Raw genomic sequence first — 22,441 nt, 5'->3', positions numbered from 1 at the left:
CCCGTCGCTTGCCGGGGTCCCTCTCTGAATGGCAGGATGCTGCCAGGAGGCTAGCAGCGCTTGTCAGCCGGGATGTGTTGCCACACTGATTGGGATGGCTGTCACGTCAGGCTTAATGGGCTCTGACTGCTTACCCTCCTGTCTGAGCCTCCCGACAGCATGTGTCCCGCAGCACCAGCTCAGAGGTTCGGGGAGGCTTCGCCGCCTCCCGGCAGGGGGTCCAGAGCCCTTATTACGTAAACCTTGTTTGAGCGTCTACTTAACCACGGTTCTGACAGCTCTATTTGCACACAGGCTTGACTGTACATGGTCCCACGCAGTCAGATGTTATCATGTTTGCTGTAAAGTAATACTCATCCCCTTCTCCACTGATTTAATCAGGTTTCCTGTAACGCAATACTCATCCCCTTCTCCACTGATTTAATCAAGTTTTCTGTAACGTAATACTCATCCCCTTCACTGATTTAATCAGGTTTTCTGTAACGCAATACTCATCCCCTTCTCCACTGATTTAATCAAGTTTTCTGTAACGCAATACTCATCCCCTTCTCCACTGATTTAATCAGGTTTTCTGTAACGCAATACTCATCCCCTTCTCCACTGATTAAATCATGTTTTCTGTAAAGTAATACTCATCCCCGTCTGCACTGATTTACACTTGTTTTCTGTAAAGTAATACTCATTACATGCCTATGCTGGATTACAATCTAGTTTAGCAACAACCGTAACTGTTTTCCAGAGAATGGAAATGGGCAACACAGACCGTGACTAGAAGAGAGCGAGGCAATACAAATCTCTGATCCCCGACCGGCCAGTTTGGAACCTTCCAACGGGCCGAAGGTCATCGTTTCATCACTCCCTCCTAACCGGGGGAAATCTGACAAAAGGCAGCTGCAGCTTGTTGACCGGGTCTCAGGCAGGCCAGGAAAATGGCCTGCGACCCGTATAGTAAACACCAAAATGTGGTCTAACATGGAACTGGCCTCAGCAACTGGGCCAGTGAAATGAGTGACACATTGAGAGGAAAAAGACTATAGAAATAGGAATGAATAGAGTGGTCTTGGAACCTCAGACCCAGGAAATGATGCCGTCATTGACTTAAATGGGGACATCCGCTCTAGTCATCCTGTTCCGCCGAAATAGACAGCGTTGCATGTGGCCCCCCAACCCCTTCTCCTACTCCTTTTCTCCTTCTATTTCTCCCTTCGCAGTTGTTTGTGACCCCACCCCCTCCACTTCACCCCAACAGCATATTTATGAAGCCTATTTCTCAGGAACCAGGGCTTTTACGATGCTGCACCGCAGATGAGATCCATTTCAGTACACACGAAAAGAGAGGATAACTGGGGGAACGTTGTTATTGCATAATTAACTTGTGACTGTGTTCGGGTCGTAGCTCGGATTACTGTTCTTCCCAGACACCCGAGCCAGCGCTCCTCAGGGCTGCGTTTGACTCGTATTTATTTAACGCAGCCTAATCACGTTTGAGTTAAGCTTCATTTCCGGCCTTTATCTCTCTTATAACATATTGCTCGCGCACTGTTAGAATCAGCATCACCTTTCACCAGGGCTGACCTTACTTTAACCTGCGTGTGGGACACAATTCCCCAGTCTCTCTGGCCTGAGGCCCAGGCCTGGAGCGGTACCACCACCTGCTTCCCCCATTCAGTAACCCCCTGGATCACTTGGACCGAAACCAGCTCCAGGCGCCTGAATCAGCTGATGGAAATAAAGTCCTGCAATAAGCAGCTTAAGAAAAACAGCCCTCTCTTCTGAAATGTAGAGCACACACGTGAGCACTCGAGCGAGCGCGAGCGCGCACACACCCGCTACACTGTGTACACATACCAAATATGCACATGTGCACATAAACACACACAAATCCATCCTCAGACTTTGTGTCTCCTCTCCCTTTCATCTTTGTTGCTTTGTTGGAGTGCAGCGCGATGACAAGCTAGTGGCACAGGGCTGACACACCGTGCATCGTCTGTGGAGTGGAGGGCAGTGTTGAGTGGAGGCCAGGCCTTACTCGCTGCCATTAGTTGACTAATAACCCCTTTAATTAGTAGTGACATGCGCCATTAATTTAATCCCAGTCTTTACAACTGGCCCCGTCAACAAGTCTCCTGCGGACCCAGATTGATGTTACCATGGTACTGCTCTTTGTTTAATTATTGGGCTACATAAATGAAGTTGGGGGGGGGGGTGAGAGAGCGGGCAAAATAGCAAATGTGTGCGTGTGCTAGTGTCTGTGATATCGTTATAATCTAATGTTATGTTCTTGCTCAACAAAGGCGAAGCCACATTCCAGATATCCATGTCTTTCGCTGTAATGTAGAAATCTAAAAGCGTTAGTTTCCGACCCGTAATGACCTGTGTGTCATCCCTCCCTCTACTCGTTTCACACCTTGTTAAAACTCTGCTGTTTGTGGCGTGCCAGGTTGGCAACAGCCACTGTCTATTCCGCCCGTCTTTCTGTTGCCTGCCTATTCAAATGAATCTCTCTGAGCAGTTCTTAGGGTATTGGCAAGATGTATAGGATGCTACCCGCTAAGCACATCCAATTAGCTGTAGCATTAGCTGGGTCACAACGAGGAAAAACAAAAGCCATATCACAGCAGTGCGTCTCAATCCGGTCATAAGCTGGACACTCCTGCTGCACCTATTTGTTATTCCAGTGTGACTTTGGAGCAACACTGTTGTGATGTCTTCTAGTTTTTGCTAGAGTCCTGTAGTCCTACTGTCAACCTGTTGTTAAGGGTCGTCAGCATAATGGTGTGTGTTGGGTACAGTAAGTTATTCCCCGGCTGGGAGTCTTATTCACAAGCACAATGATGGCCCGTGGCCAGTCCTGTGGTGTTACTCCAGCTTCTCTGTCCAGTCTGACCCTGGGCAGGGTGGCGTATGGCTGACTGAGGCTCTGCTGATGACTACTGTTTAAACCTTGGCCTGCAGTCTGTCTGCTTTTAGAGGCAAAAAATCAGCCAAATCTCAGACCGGGGACTTATTTGAACCAACTCTGCTGTGATTGGCTGTTAGTTCCAAATGGCACTTTATTCCCTGTAGTGCACGTCTCCACAAGCCCTGGTGCACAATGGAAAGCAATAGGAGTCGCCTGGGAAGCATGCCGATGATTTGTCTGTAATATTGGGTGTTCCACTGGAGGAAATCATCATTAAATAAATGTCCAAAAGTAATTTTTTTCCATCCTGAAAGATCAGCTTTGATTGAATATGGGCATACTGGTAAGGGAGTGGAAGTGAAAGAGAGATCAAACGAGCACAGGCAAGCAAGCAGTTGAGTCGAGGAAAGAACATGCGGTCAGCAGTGGCCTTCCACTTCGCTTTAACTCCATTACACACAACAGTGTCATTTACTCTGCCGCATTTGTTTTGACTTGTGCGCCTCTCTAACTCACAAAGGCTGGCCTGCACGTTTGTCTCTCCTCTGTCGTACACAAGTGGGTGAGAGGGCAAATAAGAATGACAGTGTATTTTCGCCTTTTTATTCTCTAGCACTGTGTCTCTCTGTCTCCCACTCTCTCTCTCTCTCACACTCACACACACACACACTCACTCACTCACTCACTCACTCACTCACTCACTCACACACACACACACACACACACACACACACACACACACACACAGCCGTCATGGTGCTTGGGCCAGTTTTATCTGCTGCTCACAGTGGGTTGTGTGAGAATGCCAGGCCGCCAGTCATCCTAGAGGAGGTGGTGTGCTGCAGATTAGAAAAGGCGGACGGGCAGGCAGGCGGATGGGTGGGCAGACGGGTGGACGAGGGGGGTGTGTTGCTGCTGAGGGAAACGGGACAGCACCAGGTGTCTAACCCGAATATGCTCTGAAATGTACAGTGGGGAGAACAAGTATTTGATACACAAATTAAATAATTAATTTGCATTTTATTGCATGACAGAAGTGTTTGATCACCTACCAACCAGTAAGAATTCCGTCTCTCACAGACCTGTTAGTTTTTCTTTAAGAAGCCCTCCTGTTCTCCACTCATTACCTGTTAACTGCACCTGTTTGAACTCGTTACCTGTATAAAAGACACCTGTCCACACACTCAATCAAACAGACTCCAACCTCTCCACAATGGCCAAGACCAGAGAGCTGTGTAAGGACATCAGGGATAAAATTGTAGACCTGCACAAGGCTGGGATGGGCTACAGGACAATAGGCAAGCAGCTTGGTGAGAAGCAACAACTGTTGGCGCAATTATTAGAAAATGGAAGAAGTTCAGGATGAGGGTCAATCTCCCTCGGTCTGGGGCTCCATGCAAGATCTCATCTCGTGGTGCATCAATGATCATGAGCAAGGTGAGTGATCTGCCCAGAACTACACGGCAGGACCTGGTCAATGACCTGAAGAGAGCTGGGACCACAGTCTCAAAGAAAACCATTAGTAATACACTACGCCATCATGGATTAAAATCCTGCAGCGCACACAAGGTCTCCCTGCTCAAGCCAGCGCATGTCCAGGCCCGTCTGAAGTTTGCCAATGACCATTGATGATCCAGAGGAGGAATGGGAGAAGGTCATGTGGTCTGATGAGACAAAAATAGAGCTTTTTGGTCTAAACTCCACTCGCCATGTTTGGAGGAAGAAGAAGGATGAGTACAACCCCAAGAACACCATCCCAACCTTGAAGCATGGAGGTGGAAACATCATTCTTTGGGGATGCTTTTCTGCAAAGGGTACAGGACGACTGCACCGTATTGAGGGGAGGATGGATGGGGCCATGTATCGCGAGATCTTGGCCCACAACCTCCTTCCCTCAGTAAGAGCATTGAAGATGGGTCGTGGCTGGGTCTTCCAACGACCCGAAACACACAGCCAGGGCAACAAAGGAGTGGCTCAGTAAGAAGCATCTCAAGGTCCTGGTGTGGCCTAGCCAGTCTCCAGACCTGAACCCAATAGAAATTCTTTGGAGGGAGCTGAAAGTCCGTATTGCCCAGAGACAGCTCCGATATCTGAAGGATCTGGAGAAGGTCTGTATGGAGGAGTGGGCCAAAATCCCTGCTGCAGTGTGTGCAAACCTGGTCAAGATTTACAGGAAACATATATGATCTCTGTAATTGCAAACAAAGGTTTCTGTACCAAATATTTAGTTCTGCTTTTCTGATGTCATGAAATTAAGTGCAAATTAATTACTTAAAAATCATACAGTGTGATTAACTGGATTTTTGTTTTAGATTCTGTTTATTCCATTGAAGAGTACCTATGATAAAAATTACAGACTTCTGCATGCTTTGTAAGTGGGAAAACCTGCAAAATCAGCACTGTATCAAATACTTGTTCTCCCCACTGTAGTAAATATCACTCTCTACTTCTGGGGGAGAAATATCTCTCTCGTTCATTGATTTCAACAGGTTAGATGTCGTTGAAATTTGTTTCCTTGTGTTCATTGTTGCTATTTGGAAAATGGAAAAAGTTGTCATGCAAGGTTTATATTAATGATTTGGTAGTGTTTTATTCTGCAGAATGGAAATAACTAGGTAATTTCCCGACAACAACATTGAAACAGTTGGGTATCAACACGTTAACTACACATCACTAGTAAGGATGGTGCTGTGGAAATGAGAAGGTCACTACTAGGACAGTTGTGTGGAAAAAAATTGTAACTGAGACATTTTTTATTTTATTTTTATTAACAGGGCTTAAAATGAAAACCATCCACCCCCCAACTGTGGTAGATTTTGGCATTGGCAGGTGGATTTTTGTACTCGAAAATATCCAAAAGTGAGTGTTTGTGGGGTATTTCCATAGTTCATATGCTTGGTGTCTTTCAATATTAGTTTGAGTCTGAACTTCAACGGTTAGTGAAGACATCACATTAATGCAGTACGGTCAGATTAGAGGTTGGAGTGGCAAGAAAGAAAATATCCCACAGACACCATTGTTGTTGCCTACGTTACCATGGTAACCTATTTACAGGGACGACCGAAAATATCATACCTGTGATATTCTGACCCGACTCAGGTCGAAAGATTTTCGGGAAATAGAGAAGGGATGTGCTAAATCACAGCATACTCATTTGTTTTGTGTTTTTTGGGGTACTTTAGTGAAAATTTTAGTTACTTGTTCATTAACCGCATCAAAACTGCACCCCACAAAGTATTCCGAATAACTCAAGTAGCTACCCTTAGATGTCTTAAAATGAACACTGTTCATCTGCGCAAACAAGAGATTTAAAGAAAAACGTTGAATCATTTAATGGGTTTTTTGCGTGATTATCAGTGAGAAAGATGAATCTCACTATCGCAATTTTGAATTGCGAGTCTGAGTAAATCACAAAAAGTTCTCATATTATCATACACATCACAATATCATTCACATTATCATATTGTAATCCACGTATCTGGATAATATCTTATCGGGACATCCCAGCCAATACCTACTCCTATCTAATGAAGGGGAAGGCAATTCGATAGTTACGTTTGATTATATTATTTTTAGCAATATTGGTACTTTCACATCAAGTTGCAATTTGTAAAATAATAAAAGTACTTAAAAATAAGACTGAATACCAGTGAGCAATGTTTGGAACATAAAATTCAGAAAAAAGAAAAAGCAGTAAGACCCTAAACACACAGTATCAGCGTCCAAGTATAGTGATGACATATTGGCCCTCATTTATCATTCTTGCGTAGAAACGGGCGTATATGTTGGCGTAAGATTTGGCGTAATATTCGTCTTATTATTTTATGAAATTTATTATTAATGACGTTTATCGTTATTTAGAAGAATGTCGTTAATATTATTATTATTATTATTATTTAAAAGAAGAATGTAATTTTTATTATTTTGTCAGTCTGATTAATATTTTGGTCATTAAAAGCCTTTTATTACTGAACCCAGTCTGTGCGCAACTGCCGGGCCTAACCCTGAAACGTCATTTAAAGCGCACAGGCTCGCATCTGAAAGAATACATATAAATCAAATGCTTTGGTAAAGTCAAAGTAAACATTGAAGTCCATTTTGCACAAAAATAAACACTGAAGTTTGTAATTATGTTTTTTTCTTTTTTTACAGTGGGTCATAATATATCATATCTTTTAGTTTGTCAGTGCGTTAGGAATTTTTTTTCTGCGCATTTCCGCACTAACTCAAAACGTGCGTACACCACCTCCTGAGCTGGCGTAGGATTTGAGAGTGCCGTACGCCAACGTCCATATTGATAAATCTCAACGTCACTGTGGTTTTGGGTGTACGCCAGGTGTACGTTGGAAATTTGGTGTACACACTTTTGATAAATGAGGGCCATTGTGAGGTCCTATGCTGCCCGTATATACCATAAATGCCTTCTCCAGCCCTTCTGTTTTCTTCCAGGAGTCTGCCCAGGATGGAGTGATCACCCGGGACATCCATCGAACGTTCCCCGCTCATGACTACTTCAAAGACAGTGACGGCGATGGTCAGGACTCCCTCTACAAGATCTGTAAGGTGAGAATGAATGGAAAGGACTGGTCAGGACTCCCTCTACAAGATCTGTAAGGTGAGAATGAATGGAAAGGACTGGTCAGGCTGCTGCACAACAGATCCCTTGATAAATACCTCTCCCGGCTTAAGCTGATAGTAACAATGGATATGAAAACACTATGGAAATGATTATGCACAGTAAGACTGTGTGTGTGTGTTCGCGTGCGTGTTCGCGTGTCGGTAGTGTAAAAGGGCCTTGAGATGGAGACAAACGAAACAGATAAGCAAGGAAACGAAAGGCTGCGTACACAGAGTTGTCATAGTAACGTATCGACATCCTGATGAGGTATCTGTCACTTGCTTTTAGGGTTTGGAAACAAGCTAGCTACACATTTTCTGTTAAATGTAGCTTTTCAGTGAACACTGATGGACACTGTGGAGAAGCTACGGAGTGAAACGAGGGTTGACGGTCAGAAAGCCCTAATATTTTCTACATCACTAAGTAGGTCAGTTGGGTGGCACAGTCTTATTTGTATGCAAATTAATGTAGATTGCCTGTTGATGGGGTCAGCCATTTCCTGAAAAGAGAAGCGTGTACTTTTGTCTCCCATTTCATTCTTACATAATGCTGTTTCGTCCAGATTCATTTGAAATAACTGTGGTGTCCTTGTGGATTAATTAGGTTAGGGCTAGTGTATATTATGTCTGCTTGTAGGTGTGTGTGTTTGTGAGCGTGTATATGTGTGTGTACAACAACAACATAAATCTAGCACTGTGAAATGTTTTGATTTATTAGGATTACGTTGCATTTTAGTAATTCAGCAGACACTCTTATTATCCAGAACGACTAACAGGCCGTGGATTCATCTTCAGATGGCATCATGTCGACCGTGCAGTTGAAAATGAGGTCCAAATCTCCCCCACGTGGTGGTTGTTTTTCAAACCATCATCACCGCACGCTAGAGTCTGTCAGTTAATCTGTCCCTATGCAAATGAAATGGCTCCCACAGACTAATAGGGGTTTGGTCTGTCCTGGACCTTCACCCATAAAGGCCTGTACATCTGTCACAACGTGGCCGAGTGGGCTGGATGGCTGCGCTACATCAAACGTGTCTCAGCCTCCAGACAGCTTTTCAATTACACCGGCAAAAGGCCTAACCGGTTAGCTGGGAAACCGGTATACATGTGTTTAACCCGTTCCACTGGTCGGTACTCCATAGGGCTACATTTAAGTGGAACGGATAGGGCTACATTTAAGTGGGACGGATAGGGCTACATTTAAGTGGGACGGATAGGGCTACATTTAAGTGGGACGGATAGGGCTACATTTAAGTGGGACGGATAGGGCTACATTTAAGTGGGACGGATAGGGCTACATTTAAGTGGGACGGATAGGGCTACATTTAAGTGGGACGGATAGGGCTACATTTAAGTGGGACGGATAGGGCTACATTTAAGTGGGACGGATAGGGCTACATTTAAGTGGTTGAAAGGAAACAGTTTTGAGATGATGTGGAAAATTTACCACAGGTGAGGACTGTTGTTTAATGCTAGTGACGCCGGACAGCAATTTTACTTATAGACTTTTACCCACAATAGTGAAAATCTAGTTTTTCCTCCAAAATAGATGTCCCCATTCTGCTTGGATGTATAGTTTTGTTGAGTCGAAATATGGCTCACAGCTAGCTTTTATAAATATAAAGGTTGAAATAACCTTGTTTTTTTTCATGTGGCATTTCGAGTCTTAGATTCAGGTGATTTTTTTTTCTCTCCTAGCTGTGTATGTTGAGGAACTTGAGAAAGCACACTTCTTCGTTCTTATATTTGGAACACAACTCTTTATCCTAACCATCAAACAAGAACAGCGAAGACTGACGTTGTCTTTGCTCTTTAATAATGGTCTGTTCTTGAATAGCGATCTGGGTTAGGTGGGAATATGTTGATTATTTGTTCTGTTTCCAACATTATTAGCTAAATTTTTTACAAAAAAGACTAGTGTTAGGGGTTCTCAAAGCAATTCCGAGACACAGATTATCATTTAAGTGTTCTACAGAGTGTAGAATATAGTACGTTCAAGTGTGTTTCCATTGCAATTATGAAGAATTTCTTGACAGTAGACTACTCATTGTGTTTAGGGCTCCCAGTGTCTGCTAATTAAGTGTATATAAAACATAATGATCATGTGTGTGACAGGAGTATTGTGAAATAGAAATGTTAAGGGGTAATATATGGACTCATCAGTGTATTGCTTGCTTGTGTGGCATCAATACAATAGTTTTGTTTTATAATCCTCAATTTTTCACTCAGGCAAAAACATTTTACATGCAAAGGTTGTCTAATTTGCAGGATGGATGGGTTCACTTTCTTGTTTGTTTTGCTCAACAACAGAATGGCTGTCTGTCAAACCCATATATATCCTAGCCTGAGCTCTGATGTCATGCATAGCACATTACTGTTCAGCCATTCTGTTCTGTCCCAATCTGCTATTTCCAGTCCATATTCAGGTTCTCTGTGTAAGGAGTTACCATTTTCTTTATTGGCATTAATGAATGTTTTACTCAGAAGCTTTTAGTTAAATGTGTTATGAAACTCTACAATGGTACATATGACAATGCCAGTTAGGAATTTAACAGCTTGCGTCAGTGCTTATCGTACACACTTGGTGACCAACTTATTAGGTACGCTTGTCTAGTTCCTGGTCAGGCCCCTTTCTCTCCAGGAACAGCTGGGATTCTTCAGATCATGGATTCTACAAGGAGCTGTTCAATGTGGATGTTGGTCCTAGCTGATTTGATGGCGTCACACACTATCTGTTGATTGGACGCTCAATTCTGTTGGGTCCTTGGGACCGCGCGGGCACCTAAAGTCAACTGAACGAGGGCTTTTTGGACCTGGCCATGACTTCCCACTCCTCACCTTAGCAGTGGGGCCTGATGTATTCACCTGTTTCATTAGCCCGTTTGTGACAAGGGCTGGCCATATAGGTATTTTGAAATGCTGTTCTGCTGCGCCTTTACTGTTTGTGGCCTGCCTGTTAGCTTGGATCTCTTCTTTTCAGCAAGCAATTTTTGCCTTTTCCAATAAACCCCGGACACTGTTGTGATACAGCCGTTTGAGATACTGAAACGGTTGCGCCTGGCGCCGAAAATCAAAGGACGCTTAAAGTAGCTCAGTTCACTCATTCAAGCGTTCATCTGAACCAAATCCATCCTCGCCTGTTTACCTGCTTTACCTGGCAAGCCTCGGCCACACCACTCGCTGTTTGCTGTACCTAATGAACTGACCGCTGGGGGGGGGGGGGGGGGGTGTCACCGTTTTGACCGGCAGGCCCGTATGCCAGTGGGTACCAGTGAGGTCAAATGGAGCAGCAAGACACCAGGCAGCACATGTACCACCTCGTAGAAGATGTCATCCATGTGTCGGCGAAGGGAACTGCAGGCCCAGGGATTCCACAGACTGTCGTTTATTTTTCCCCTCCAGCCTGCTCACTGCATGCTGGCCTTTATGGAGACCCGTGCAGAAGATGGAGCCCTCTCCTCTCCCCTCCCCCATCCCAACCTGTTGTTAAATCTACCCTTTTGAAAACGGGGGCTTTGCGAAGCTCTCCATTTCCTGATTGATACGGCTAGATTAACGGCGCCCAGACAAAGACGGTCCTGAAAAGCTTTCAGCCAGGAGGGCCAAACAATCCCCTCTGAAAATTTGCTTTCTGTGCCTGTTGGAGTGCAAATGCTCCTCTCCCAACTGACGAGCAATGCCAGCCCGACTGAGCTGGTTGTACTGTATCGTGTGGCCCCTTAAAACACTCGCCACAGACCAATGCAAGTAGGTCTAAAACGGTAGGACTTGAATCCACAAGCGACCACCTGAGCACACTGGCCCTGTAAAAAGGCTTTCGCACCCGAATCACTGACACGCTGGCTCACTGGACAGTGGAGACCGTATAATGTACAGGATTACGTGAGTCCGATTAAAACGCTGCAGCACTTGCTCACCAGCTGTGTTTTAATCAGGCACAGTAGGCCTCCGTGGCTGAGTTCAGAGGAACACAGGCACTATACCGTCTCATGTTCATCGCGTGATATGAGCTTCCTAACATGTTCCCCCCACATTCTGTGTTCCAGGCCTATTCAGTCTATGACGAGGAGATTGGCTACTGTCAGGGACAGTCCTTCCTGGCTGCTGTTCTGCTCCTGCATGTAAGTGGAGACGAAACAATTATACAGTGTCGGCACAATGTCTGTGTGATATTTACACATCAACCGTGGAGCCACAGAGATTCATTATGATGGTAGACCTCTCCAAAAAATGCTACAGAAGACAATGGTTACATGATTCAACTGAAGTCTAGGCCATAGACATGACATTTTGGAGAGGTCTTCCAGAGGATGTGTAAATCCTGACATCGAGCCCTAGTGAGCTGTGATTGGTGAGAGTGCAAAGACACTCCCTCCTGGTTTATGTACCTTATATACCTTGTGTGTGTATGCATGTATAACCATAGAGCTGAAAAGGAGAAGGGGAATGATAGAGCACAAATAGAGGTGGAGAGAGGGAGCGAAAGAATAATACAGAAAAGAGCTAAATGCGGAGGTAGAGGTGTCCTTGGGAATGCAGGAAAACAAGATGGAAAGTGGGGCAAGGTCTGAGAGCGAGGATGAGGGATGGGAGGTGTGGCGCGAGAGAGGAAAAGTCTGCCGAGAGAGGAGAAACAAGTAGTGGATGAGAAGGGCTTTGACATCCAGGAGACGGGGAGGTGTCAGGGATATTAATGGCTGTTCCTGTCCGCGGCAGTGTGTTCCGCCCAGGACACACTGTCCCCTGATTAAATACCTGCCTGTCTCCGTCAAACACACGTTGCAGCTTGCAGAAAGTCTCTGTCATTAGCTAGGAGACGCACACCTTGATACTCTGCATTGTTTTACTGCTGAGTCGGGACACACAACTGTGGCCTTTCACATTGATATTCCAACCTTTTGTTTGCTCACACCACTTCCCTCACTCCTGGCCCCTCATCCCTCCTCTTTCAGCCACGCTCTCTCAAGTGTCTTCCAGCTCTTTCCCAGCGAGACAAAGAGGGTTTGGGGAAAACCTCCGCGGACAAATGAACTCTGAGGAATACCCGAGTCATAATAGATTTCTCAGGGCGTATCATGGTCATAATTGCAGCAGTCTTTGTTTGTTGCGACATCAACATAGAATGTTCTCAGCTACTGACTGTACATCCCCCGGTTCATGTTTTACCTTGATGCTTCTGAGTCAAAGGATGCAATGAAACAACCTCCTGCCTCTCAGGCCTCCTCCTCACACATCCCAGCGTTTGTCTGTTCCGTCTTAACGTCCCCCGTTTGTTCCCCCATCCCATCGTTCAGATGCCAGAGGAGCAGGCCTTCTGCGTGCTGGTGAAGATCATGTACGAGTACGGCCTGAGAGAGCTCTACAAGAACAACTTTGAGGACCTGCACTGCAAGTTCTACCAGCTGGAACGGCTGCTTCAGGTTAGCCCACCCACATCAACAAAGCCCTCTTCATAACCTAAAAAGTGTAAAATAAGAACTGTCATCATTAGAGTGTGGGCGTGGGTGTGGGTGGTTGGGTGGATTAGGTCTTACTGAACTCATGGGGACCGAAGTCTATTTCCGGTTTAGGGTCAGACTTTTATTTTATAGTTAGAATTGGGGTTCTTTAAGGTCCGGATGTTGTTGGTTAAGATTAGGCTAGGCATAAATGTTACTTTATTGAGGTTAGGGTTAGGTTTAGGGTTAAGATTAGGGCAAGGGAGCATGCCATTTCTATTTTCTGGTCCCCATGAGGGTAGCTGTACAAACGTGTGTGTGTGTGTGTGTGTGTGTGTGTGTGTGATTGAGAGAGTGAGGAAGCGTGAGGCTGGGTGATGCGATGACACAAGCGTCTATCTACGCTTCGTTGTACTATAGTTGAACTTGATTCACGTTGCCCAGTTCCACCACCGCACAAGGGTGCAACACGGTGCAGCGAGCCAGGCAACATGGTCTGAACCCTTATTTCACATTTACCATAGACCACATCCGTCATGTTCAGAAACATACACTGTGATATTTAGACCAAAATAATCGAATACAAGAGAACAATGAAGATTGTAGAAAGAAGTGAGAGTGGAGAGCTAAAAATGTCTAATTGGGCATGAGTTTTCTTTTCACTCTGCCCTTTGAAAATGAAGCAACGAATGAATGAATGTACTGTATTGACCCAATAGAATTCCATTGTAGACAGTATTTTTTTTGTGTAATAATGAGAATTTCTAATCAAGATTGACCTTTTGCACTGGCAGGTTACACTGCTTGCTAAAGGAAACCTAAACCTGACCATAGGCTTTGATAATAAAGCCTTAGATACATACGATCCCACCTCCTACACCTGTGAGTCATGGCGGTTTGTGTCTCAAACAACTACATATCCAAGAAAAAGATGCATTTATAATAAAGGTATAATAAAGGAGTGTATAATTGAATACGCTTTTTATGCATTCTTTATAATGCTTAAGTATATATATATATATATATATAAAATAAAATAATTATGCCTATCTAACTCTTGAAAAGACATCTTGCATTTTCTGCACCTGACTTATTTTAGGTCTACTGGCTCACCTTCTTACAGTACATTTGGCCTGGAACTGAAGAACTGCATATCAGACGAGGAAGCGGTTTTCTTTTCCACCATTGTTTACTTGTCTCTCATTTATTATTAAGCGCAAAGCTGTATGACAGTGAGGACAATGGTTGGAAAGTAGCCTAAGGGAAGCAAATGTCCCGAATTATTTACATTTGAATTTATTTACAAACAATTTTTTAGTCTACTATTATAATGCCCTTTTTGTACTTGGTAAGTTTATATAATTAATTTATAGACTACAAGAGAATACAATTCTGAGTAAGCTACCGTATCAGTGCAAGTCAAAATAAAACCTACTCCTCTTGAATTTTTTCGTTTCAAATACATTTTATGTAAGAACTTTTTAGATTGAAAGATATTTATATTATTTAAATGAGTTTTCAACTAATGTGGTTTAATACATTATCTTCCCTCCGCCTGCACAGTACACACGCCACCTCCATGAATAAAACAAAGACAATGTCATTGTTGCGGGCGTTCGGACTATGTAAATCCACATATTGTCCAGTGAGCATTGTGTTTGTGCACAGACTCTCACATCACGGTCAGTGTACTGTTAAACCTTTATACTCATGTATATTTTTCATGTATAAGAAATTCCAAAAATATTTAAAAGGATTTCTAAAAACCTGTTTTTGCTTTGTCATTATGTGGTATAATGTTGATTGGTTGTGGTAAAAAAGTTTAAAATGAGGCTGTAACATTAACAAAATGTGAATAAAGTAAAGGGATCTGAATACTCTCCGAATGCACTATGTTCAGACGGGTGACAAATTAAGGGAAAAACATGAATAAATGAGTGGAGGAACATAACGAATGCAGATTCTTCCATACAAGTGTACTGCATGACACAATTAAGCAATTAACATATCATTAGCATATCACACACTCTGGTGTGTTTAAAAATGCTGAGCAGGCCCATTTGACCTGGATTTTGGATCAAGGTGGCAAGAGCAATGGATTTAATTGACTTTGAATGAGAGTAAATTATTGGGTCTCTTCGAGGATGACAATGCCCCCATGCACAGGGCACATTATGCTGTGGCCTTCACGCTCACCAGCTCTCAACCCAGTTGAACACCTATGGTAGATTTTGGACCATCGTGTTGGACAATGCTGTCAACCACCATCATCAAAACACCAAATGAAGGAATTTCATTTAGAAGAATGGTGTTCCATCCCTCTGGTTGAGTTCCAGAGACTTCTAGAATCTATGCCATGGTGTACTGAAGCTGTTCTGGCGGTTCGTGGTCCAACACCTTACTGAGACACTTTGTTGTTGTTTTCTTTGATTTGTCACCTTGTATTATGGGTATTTGTGTGTGTGTTTGTGATATAGTTCTGGATGTGATGGTGATGTATGTGATCTACTTCTGGATGTGATGGTGATGTTGAAATGACCCTTGCCTTTCCTCTTACTTCCTGTCTCTAGGAGCAGCTCCCAGACCTGTGGTCCCACTTCCAGGATCTGAACCTAGAAGCCCACATGTATGCATCCCAATGGTTCCTCACACTCTTCACTGCCAAGTTCCCGCTCTGCATGGTTTTCCACATCACTGACCTGCTGCTGTATGAGGTAAATGAACATGCCCGAATGCTGCCCCAACACTGGGGTTAACACCCCGCTTAATACTGCTCTTATCCCTGACACTGGTGTTAAGACTCCTCTTAATCTCACTCCTAACCTCAACACTGGTGTTAAGACCCCTTAATACCAACACTGTTTTAGTTAAGTGACCTCCAAGTGATATTGATGTGTCAGAGATGCTGGCTGTTAATGGTTAAGACAGAGAGTTTAGTTACTGTAACATCATCACCTCTAAAAACCTCATCTACACTAAGCCTGGAGAGTTTGACTTGCAGTTATGAGTGAGAATTGGCAGAATCCTCACAATACATTTTTACAACAATTAATGACAAAATTAGCTATTTTAAATTAAGTGAGGAAATCAGTATTGCAACTATCAGTCAGCCCAAATAACCTGGATGGTTAATCGCTAAGGTCTGTGGTGGACTGTTTTGTTGCTCCCATTTTCCATATCTTCAATCGTAGCCTACAGTAAAGTGTTTGCCCTGAACCTAGAGGGTAGCTTAAGTTATTCCACTACAAAAATAGCAACATACCCTGCCCTTGTTCAAACAGCCAACCAACCTGTTCTTGTCAAACTGAAGGAAAGAATTGTGTAAGAAAATAATTAATGTTCAATATATTTTCAACTTCCAGGAATTTGGTACAGCAGCTGATTATTAGCATGGTTATGGGACCGGGCACTCAATGTGCTTGGCAATTAAATATGGTTACTGATTCGCTGAAAGAAATTGATAAGAAGACAGTGCAGATACAGCATTATATAATGGTAATGGTATAGCATTATATAATGGTAATGATACAGCATTATATAATGGTAAGGATTCAGCATTATATACATCAGCTGAAACAGTAAAGGACATCCCTGAAACCTTAAAAACGTCAGTTTTAGCATGGATAAATAACAATAGGCTGGTGCTAAATATCAGTATATCAGAAATGTTTAGTGTTGTATTGTGGACAAATTGCTCACTCAAACCTAAAACTAGTCTATATCTAGTGTTACATAATGTGGAGACTGATCACGTTGAGGAGACTAAACTGCTAGGTGTCACCCTGAATTGAGAGGTGACTCAGTCAAAATGTATGGATTCAATGGTCACTGAGATGGGAAGAGGTATGTCCCTGTTAAATGCGCTGCTCTGCTTTTTTTACATCACAATTGATCAAACCGTCTGATGGATTCTAGTTTTAACACGTCTGGGGTACTGGCAAGTTACAGTATGGTCGGGTGCCAAAATGATAGACTGGAGAACTGCAGTCGTCATGCAACCGAGCTTTACTATAATCCTGAAATGTAAATAGAGTGCGATTTTCACTGGCCTGCGTGGTTGTGTTAGGGGAAATATTAATACAGCTACTGCCAAAGGATTGTCACCGTAAAGATGAGCAGAAATGTACTCTATATCAATTAAGCAACACCGATAATGTGTGCTATTATGTTTAAAAATAAAAATAAATCACTGTTTTATTTTATACAAATATATATATTTTTTTCTCTAAGATGGGTGTTACTATTATTGCACTTAAGGATTCATATACTGTAAATTGAAGTTAATTAAATGTGTTAGATTGCTATCGTAAGGATATGTATTGTATTGTATTGTATTGTATTGCCTTTCATGGCTTCCTGCTACGCTGGGGTCTTAACATGAGGGTGAAACACATGTCAAAATTCCTAAAAGAGAAACAACTTAAGTTAGAAAAAGTACACACCCTCAATTGTGTTATTTATTTATTTTAATTTTCTTTACACTTCAACACTGTTGACTTATAAGGGTACTATAACCTAATTTAACAAATGGTACTGTAACATTTTACTTTCCAATCAGCTGAAATGCCTTCTACCATTATCTTAAGTTTTTTTTTGCCCTGCTCTTTCCAGAATGTTTCAACTGTGTCATGTTCTAGGGCTTTCTTGCATAGATGTCCCGCTTCAACTCCACCCACTGCATTTTGATAGGATTAAGACCATGGCTTTGACTCATCCAGTCCATAACCATAATCTTTTCCCTTTTTAAGCCATTCTGTTGTAGCTTTGCTTGTGTGTTTTGGATAATTGTCCTAATGCAAGATCCATATTTGGTTCAGCTTCAGCTTTTTGACAAATGGCCTCACATTCTCCTCAAGAATTATCTGTTACAGTATGGAATTTATGATTGATTCATTGATGGCAGGTTGGCCAGACCCTGAGGCAGACAAGCATCCCCTAATCATCTTCAGTTCAAAGGCTTCGTTTTGTTTTCACCAAACATGGTGTCTTGCATTCTGGCCAAACAACTCCACCTTTGACTTATATGTCCAGAGCACATTGTTCCAGTAGTTTTGGTCTGTAACTTTGCTTTCTGTCTGTCCTCCCATGTAGGCCAAGATTGGGCAGTCTATTTCTGACAGTTCACTCATGCACTTCGAAATTGATTGTGGCAAGAGAAGCCTGTACATTCCTTGATGTTACCCTGGGGTTCTTAAATGAACTTTGAGCTTCTTTCAGTCTGCTCTTTGGCTGAATTTGATGGAACTTTCCAGGGGGTGTACTTGGCCGCAAATGCATTTTCCAACACCAATCACACATTGAAATCCGAACAGAAATGATTAGGCCTTAATAGACCACAAAATCAACATTTCGCAATGGATATATCAGTCTCTGGAATTTGAAACCCCTTTCAAAACCTGTGCTTTAAATTGAAGAGAGTGTGATTTTCTTTTGTGCATATGTATGGTACATATTTTGTTTTTGTTTTAAAGTTTGTTTGGACCTTAGAGATACTGCAGTGGAATTGCTTTGGCTGCCATTATTGGGATCCAAAGTAAAATACCTACTGATCCACTTCATCTTTGTCCTACGTTTAACCCCAACACGGTCCATAACCTGATATTAGTGCCCACTAAACTAAACCCTCTAATCAGTGCTTGACTTGGGATTAAATAAGTGTGGGAACTGACAAATCACACATTAGATTATGTCATCAAAATGTCTGTGTTTATGAGGCTTGTTCCATTAAAGTAGCCTATCCCAGATTTGTGTTTTGCCTAAAAAAGGACCAGGAATTGCCTGGAATTAGAAGTACTGGAACGACGTTCTGGCCCAAGTGAAGTACTGCCTCTAAGGCCGACCTGGGCAAGATAATGCCCCAGGGCTGGATCCGGCCCGTTGAGTAATTCTATCTGGCCTGCGATACATCCAACTGTTCAAATAATAAAAGGTCCGCAGATTACGTTACTTTATTTACTGTTGCATATTTATTCATTTTCAAATTAAAAGTCCCATGGCACTCCCAGTAATTAGTACAGCAATATCATACTGTTTAAAATGCCTTTAAGTTGAAACAAGGTATTTGCGTTGCTATAATACTTAGAGACCTGCACCCCAATCCACGTGCGGAAGTTATCATTTGTACTATACGCAATTGATGGCTAGCGATCTCTGGAAATGAGCCCTAGAAAAGTTGATAACGAAAGAAGGGTATTTAAAAAACTATTAACAGGAAATTAATAACCCTAAAAAGGGATATTTAGTCCTTTGCCTGCCATAATGACAATTGTTAACAGAATATAATAAAAAAAATTTTTTTTTAAGTAAATTAAGTTCAATTATGAAAACGGTGTTGCATGGAAATAAATATGCATAAATATAATATGCTAATTAACAGAGTTAACTATGTTGTGTGTTTTTTAGGCATGTTGGTTAAAAAAGTAATATGGCCCACGATGCTCTCTAGCATTTTCAGTATGGCCCCCCAGTGAAAAATATTCAGTATGGCCCCCCCCCCCCCCGGTCTAAGGGCAGCGCTTAACCCTCACCACAAACGCTGAAGGTGTTCCACATGACATTGGGCTAACACAAAGGGAAACCTCTTCACTGCTCGCGTACTCTAGACCTCTGCAGGAGCTCAAGTCCAAGCCATGTGACCCTAACAAGTACGGACACACCGTTCTGACGTGACGTCCCGGCACACCGTTCTGACGTGACGTCCCGGCACACCGTTCTGACGTGACGTCCCGGCACACCGTTCTGACGTGACGTCCCGGCACACCGTTCTGACGTGACGTCCCAGCACACCGTTCTGACGTGACGTCCCGGCACACCGTTCTGACGTGACGTCCCCATCAAGTCCACCAAGGCCCTTCAGGCATTCTCAGACACAAGTTGTCTTCTTTTCCTACTCCTGAGGTACACTTGGTACTTCTGGTGGAAGAGAGTGCCACCCCCCCCCCCCCCCCCCCCCCCATAACACCCTAATCTCCACAGTGCACGCCCTTTGACCCCTATGGACCAGGATCAAATATAAAGCCCTGATTCTCTTCTTGGTCTTTGTCGTCTTCGTCTGTCTTCTTTATCTTATTATTCTGTTTTCATCTTCTACCCCTTTCCGTTCATCCCTCTCTTGCTCTGTCTTTTGGCCCCAGGGCAGAACAATTAAAAGTTTCCTTGGTGTTTCTCAGCCAATGAGCCGAGTGATGAGAATCTGCTCTTCACTTTTCTTTTCAATGCCTCTGGCCTCTTGTTTCTCTTATGTTTGTGTGTGTGTGTGTGTGTGTGTGTGTGTGTGTGTGTGTGTGTGTGTGTGTGTATATATATATGTGTGTGAATGTATATAACTTTAGATGTGCATAACTATACCTGCAAATGTGTATATATACCTGTGTAAATCTATACCTGTGCTTGTCTAGCTACAGGCATGTGTACCTTAGTATCCTGATCTTACACAGAACATTCCTGAACCCTAGATATAACCAGTTATTGTGCCATGCATTGTTTCAGAATAAATGATCACGTTTTTCTTCTTTGAACAGTTTTCACTCAAAGGTTAGCGTCACGATTTATTGGGTGTAAAACCACAAACAATTTTTTTGTTCATATTGACCTGGGATGCCAATAGTTATGGATGGTCCTGTATATCTGTACCATTTATTTACATCCTATTGATAAACATGTGGTAACTCTTATGTACAGTATATCTGGAAAGCGGGGTCTGTTATTCGTGGCTTTTCTACTGTTGGCCTCTCTTGTGTTTCTGTGACTTCTCTCCTTTTTCTCTATGAAATTGATTTAGCCCATTCCTTCTCTTTGGTCTGTTCTGCTCCTGTGTTGTCTTCCCATTCGTTGTGGGGGGAGGGGAGGGGAGGGGGGGGGGGCACACCTCGCGAACCTCGCTGTGTTTCTCTGCATTGCTACAGTACGTCAAAACCACCTCACACACGATGACTCGGTTTGACTCCATCTGCAGTTTGACACGGTGCATGAGAAAGTTTGTTAATAGGCGCTCCATGCGTGCGCACGCGCGCGCACACGCCCTCACACGCTCTTCCCCTCTTTCTGAGTCCTTGACACCCCAGCGCCATCTAGAGCCCTTTGAAAGATAGAGGGGGAGTGGGAGAGGAGGGGCCCTTTTCTCTGGTTATTTATAGAGCTGGGGGGATATTTTTAGCCCAGTGTTGCCATGTGAACGGGCTGTCGGAGCGATGGAGGAGACGGGTGTTCCCATGCGGCGCTGACTTCAGCATCCACTCTCTCTCACTCTCCTTGGCTCTTGTACTCTCTTCATCATCCTCCCAGTCTCTGCCGTTCAGTCTCTCTTGGTGCATCGTTCTCCCTCTCTCACCCTGCTCCCCTACTTTCTTATTGACTTTTCCTGTTTATCTTTTCTCTCACTGATCTTTTCTTACCTGTTCCTCATTGGTCCATGTTACTGTCACCCTGTGTCCATGATGCCGCCTCACCTGTCTCTCTCCCCATCTGCCTCTCTTCCTCCATCTCACTCTTCATCTCTTCCTCCATCTCACTCTTCATCTCTTCCTCCATCTCACTCTTCATCTCTTCCTCCATCCCTCTCTTCCTCTCTTCCTCCATCTCTCTCTTCCTCTCTTCCTCCACCCCTCTCTTCCTCTCTTCCTCCATCCCTCTCTTCCTCTCTTCCTCCATCCCTCTCTTCCTCTCTTCCTCCATCCCTCTCTTCCTCCATCCCTCTCTTCCTCCATCCCTCTCTTCCTCCATCCCTCTCTTCCTCCATCCCTCTCTTCCTCCATCCCTCTCTTCCTCTCTTCCTCCATCTCTACAGCATGGCCCACACTGCTCGACCTCTGTCCGTCTCACTCTGTCCTCAAAGCCGTTATGTCACTTGTTAATGTCGATCCAGGTGTGTTTGTATCCTCAGGGTCAGGTGTTGAATCAACGTTAGTGTGGGGTTCCTGTGATGTTCCCACAATGTTTCCTAAGTAGTCGTCCGCCGAAGGACTAGTCCCCTGTGGAAATCAAACCCACGACTCTGGCGTCGGGCTGGGCCATATCAACAATTACCTCTAACAATATGCATCGAAATAGCTTTGTGTTAAAAAAGGCTGAGTACAATTGTGCCAAATTCCAATGCAGTTTAGACATCAATATTGTAATCAATATTAAGAACTACCTCACTAATGATATATATATTTTTGGCACGTGCTAACAGAGCTACAGGATATTTGATACTGTAGCAGTTGATATGGCAGTTAATAGCAGTTGATATAGCAGTTAATAGCAGTTGATATGGCAGTTAATAGCAGTTGATATGGCAGTTAATAGCAGTTGATATGGCAGTTCATAGTGGTTGATATGACCATTAATAACAGGTGATATGACAGTTGGTTAGATGAAACACTTGATCCATGCCTTAAATGACACTGTGTTACGGGCAAGGCGATCTCCACATGGTGCTAAGATGGAGGATCAAGCAGCCTCTTTCTCTCATGTGCTGTTTTACCCTGTGATTGTGTGTGTGTGT

The 22,441-nt window shown here is 43.4% G+C and overlaps 1 protein-coding gene across 5 annotated transcripts in view; it reads left to right on the top strand.

Moving 5' to 3' along the window:
* The window catches only part of rabgap1l (RAB GTPase activating protein 1-like), a 113,324-nt gene that overhangs the window by 59,927 nt on the left and 30,956 nt on the right, over positions 1-22,441 (top strand). For 4 of the 5 annotated variants that reach the window (XM_029121563.2, XM_010871393.5, XM_029121565.2 and 1 more), the window contains exons 14-17: positions 7,352-7,465; positions 11,566-11,640; positions 12,814-12,939; positions 15,528-15,671. In XM_029121563.2, the coding sequence (XP_028977396.1) occupies positions 7,352-7,465; positions 11,566-11,640; positions 12,814-12,939; positions 15,528-15,671 (459 nt within the window). Of the gene's footprint in view, positions 1-7,351; positions 7,466-7,492; positions 7,518-11,565; positions 11,641-12,813; positions 12,940-15,527; positions 15,672-22,441 lie in introns of those variants that run through there. The other variant, XM_029121566.2, reaches the window with a different exon arrangement.

This window comes from Esox lucius, chromosome 8, assembly GCF_011004845.1.
Source record: "Esox lucius isolate fEsoLuc1 chromosome 8, fEsoLuc1.pri, whole genome shotgun sequence".
In the NCBI taxonomy this organism is placed as follows: domain Eukaryota; kingdom Metazoa; phylum Chordata; class Actinopteri; order Esociformes; family Esocidae; genus Esox; species Esox lucius.
This window is presented reverse-complemented; position numbering and strand designations above follow the sequence as displayed.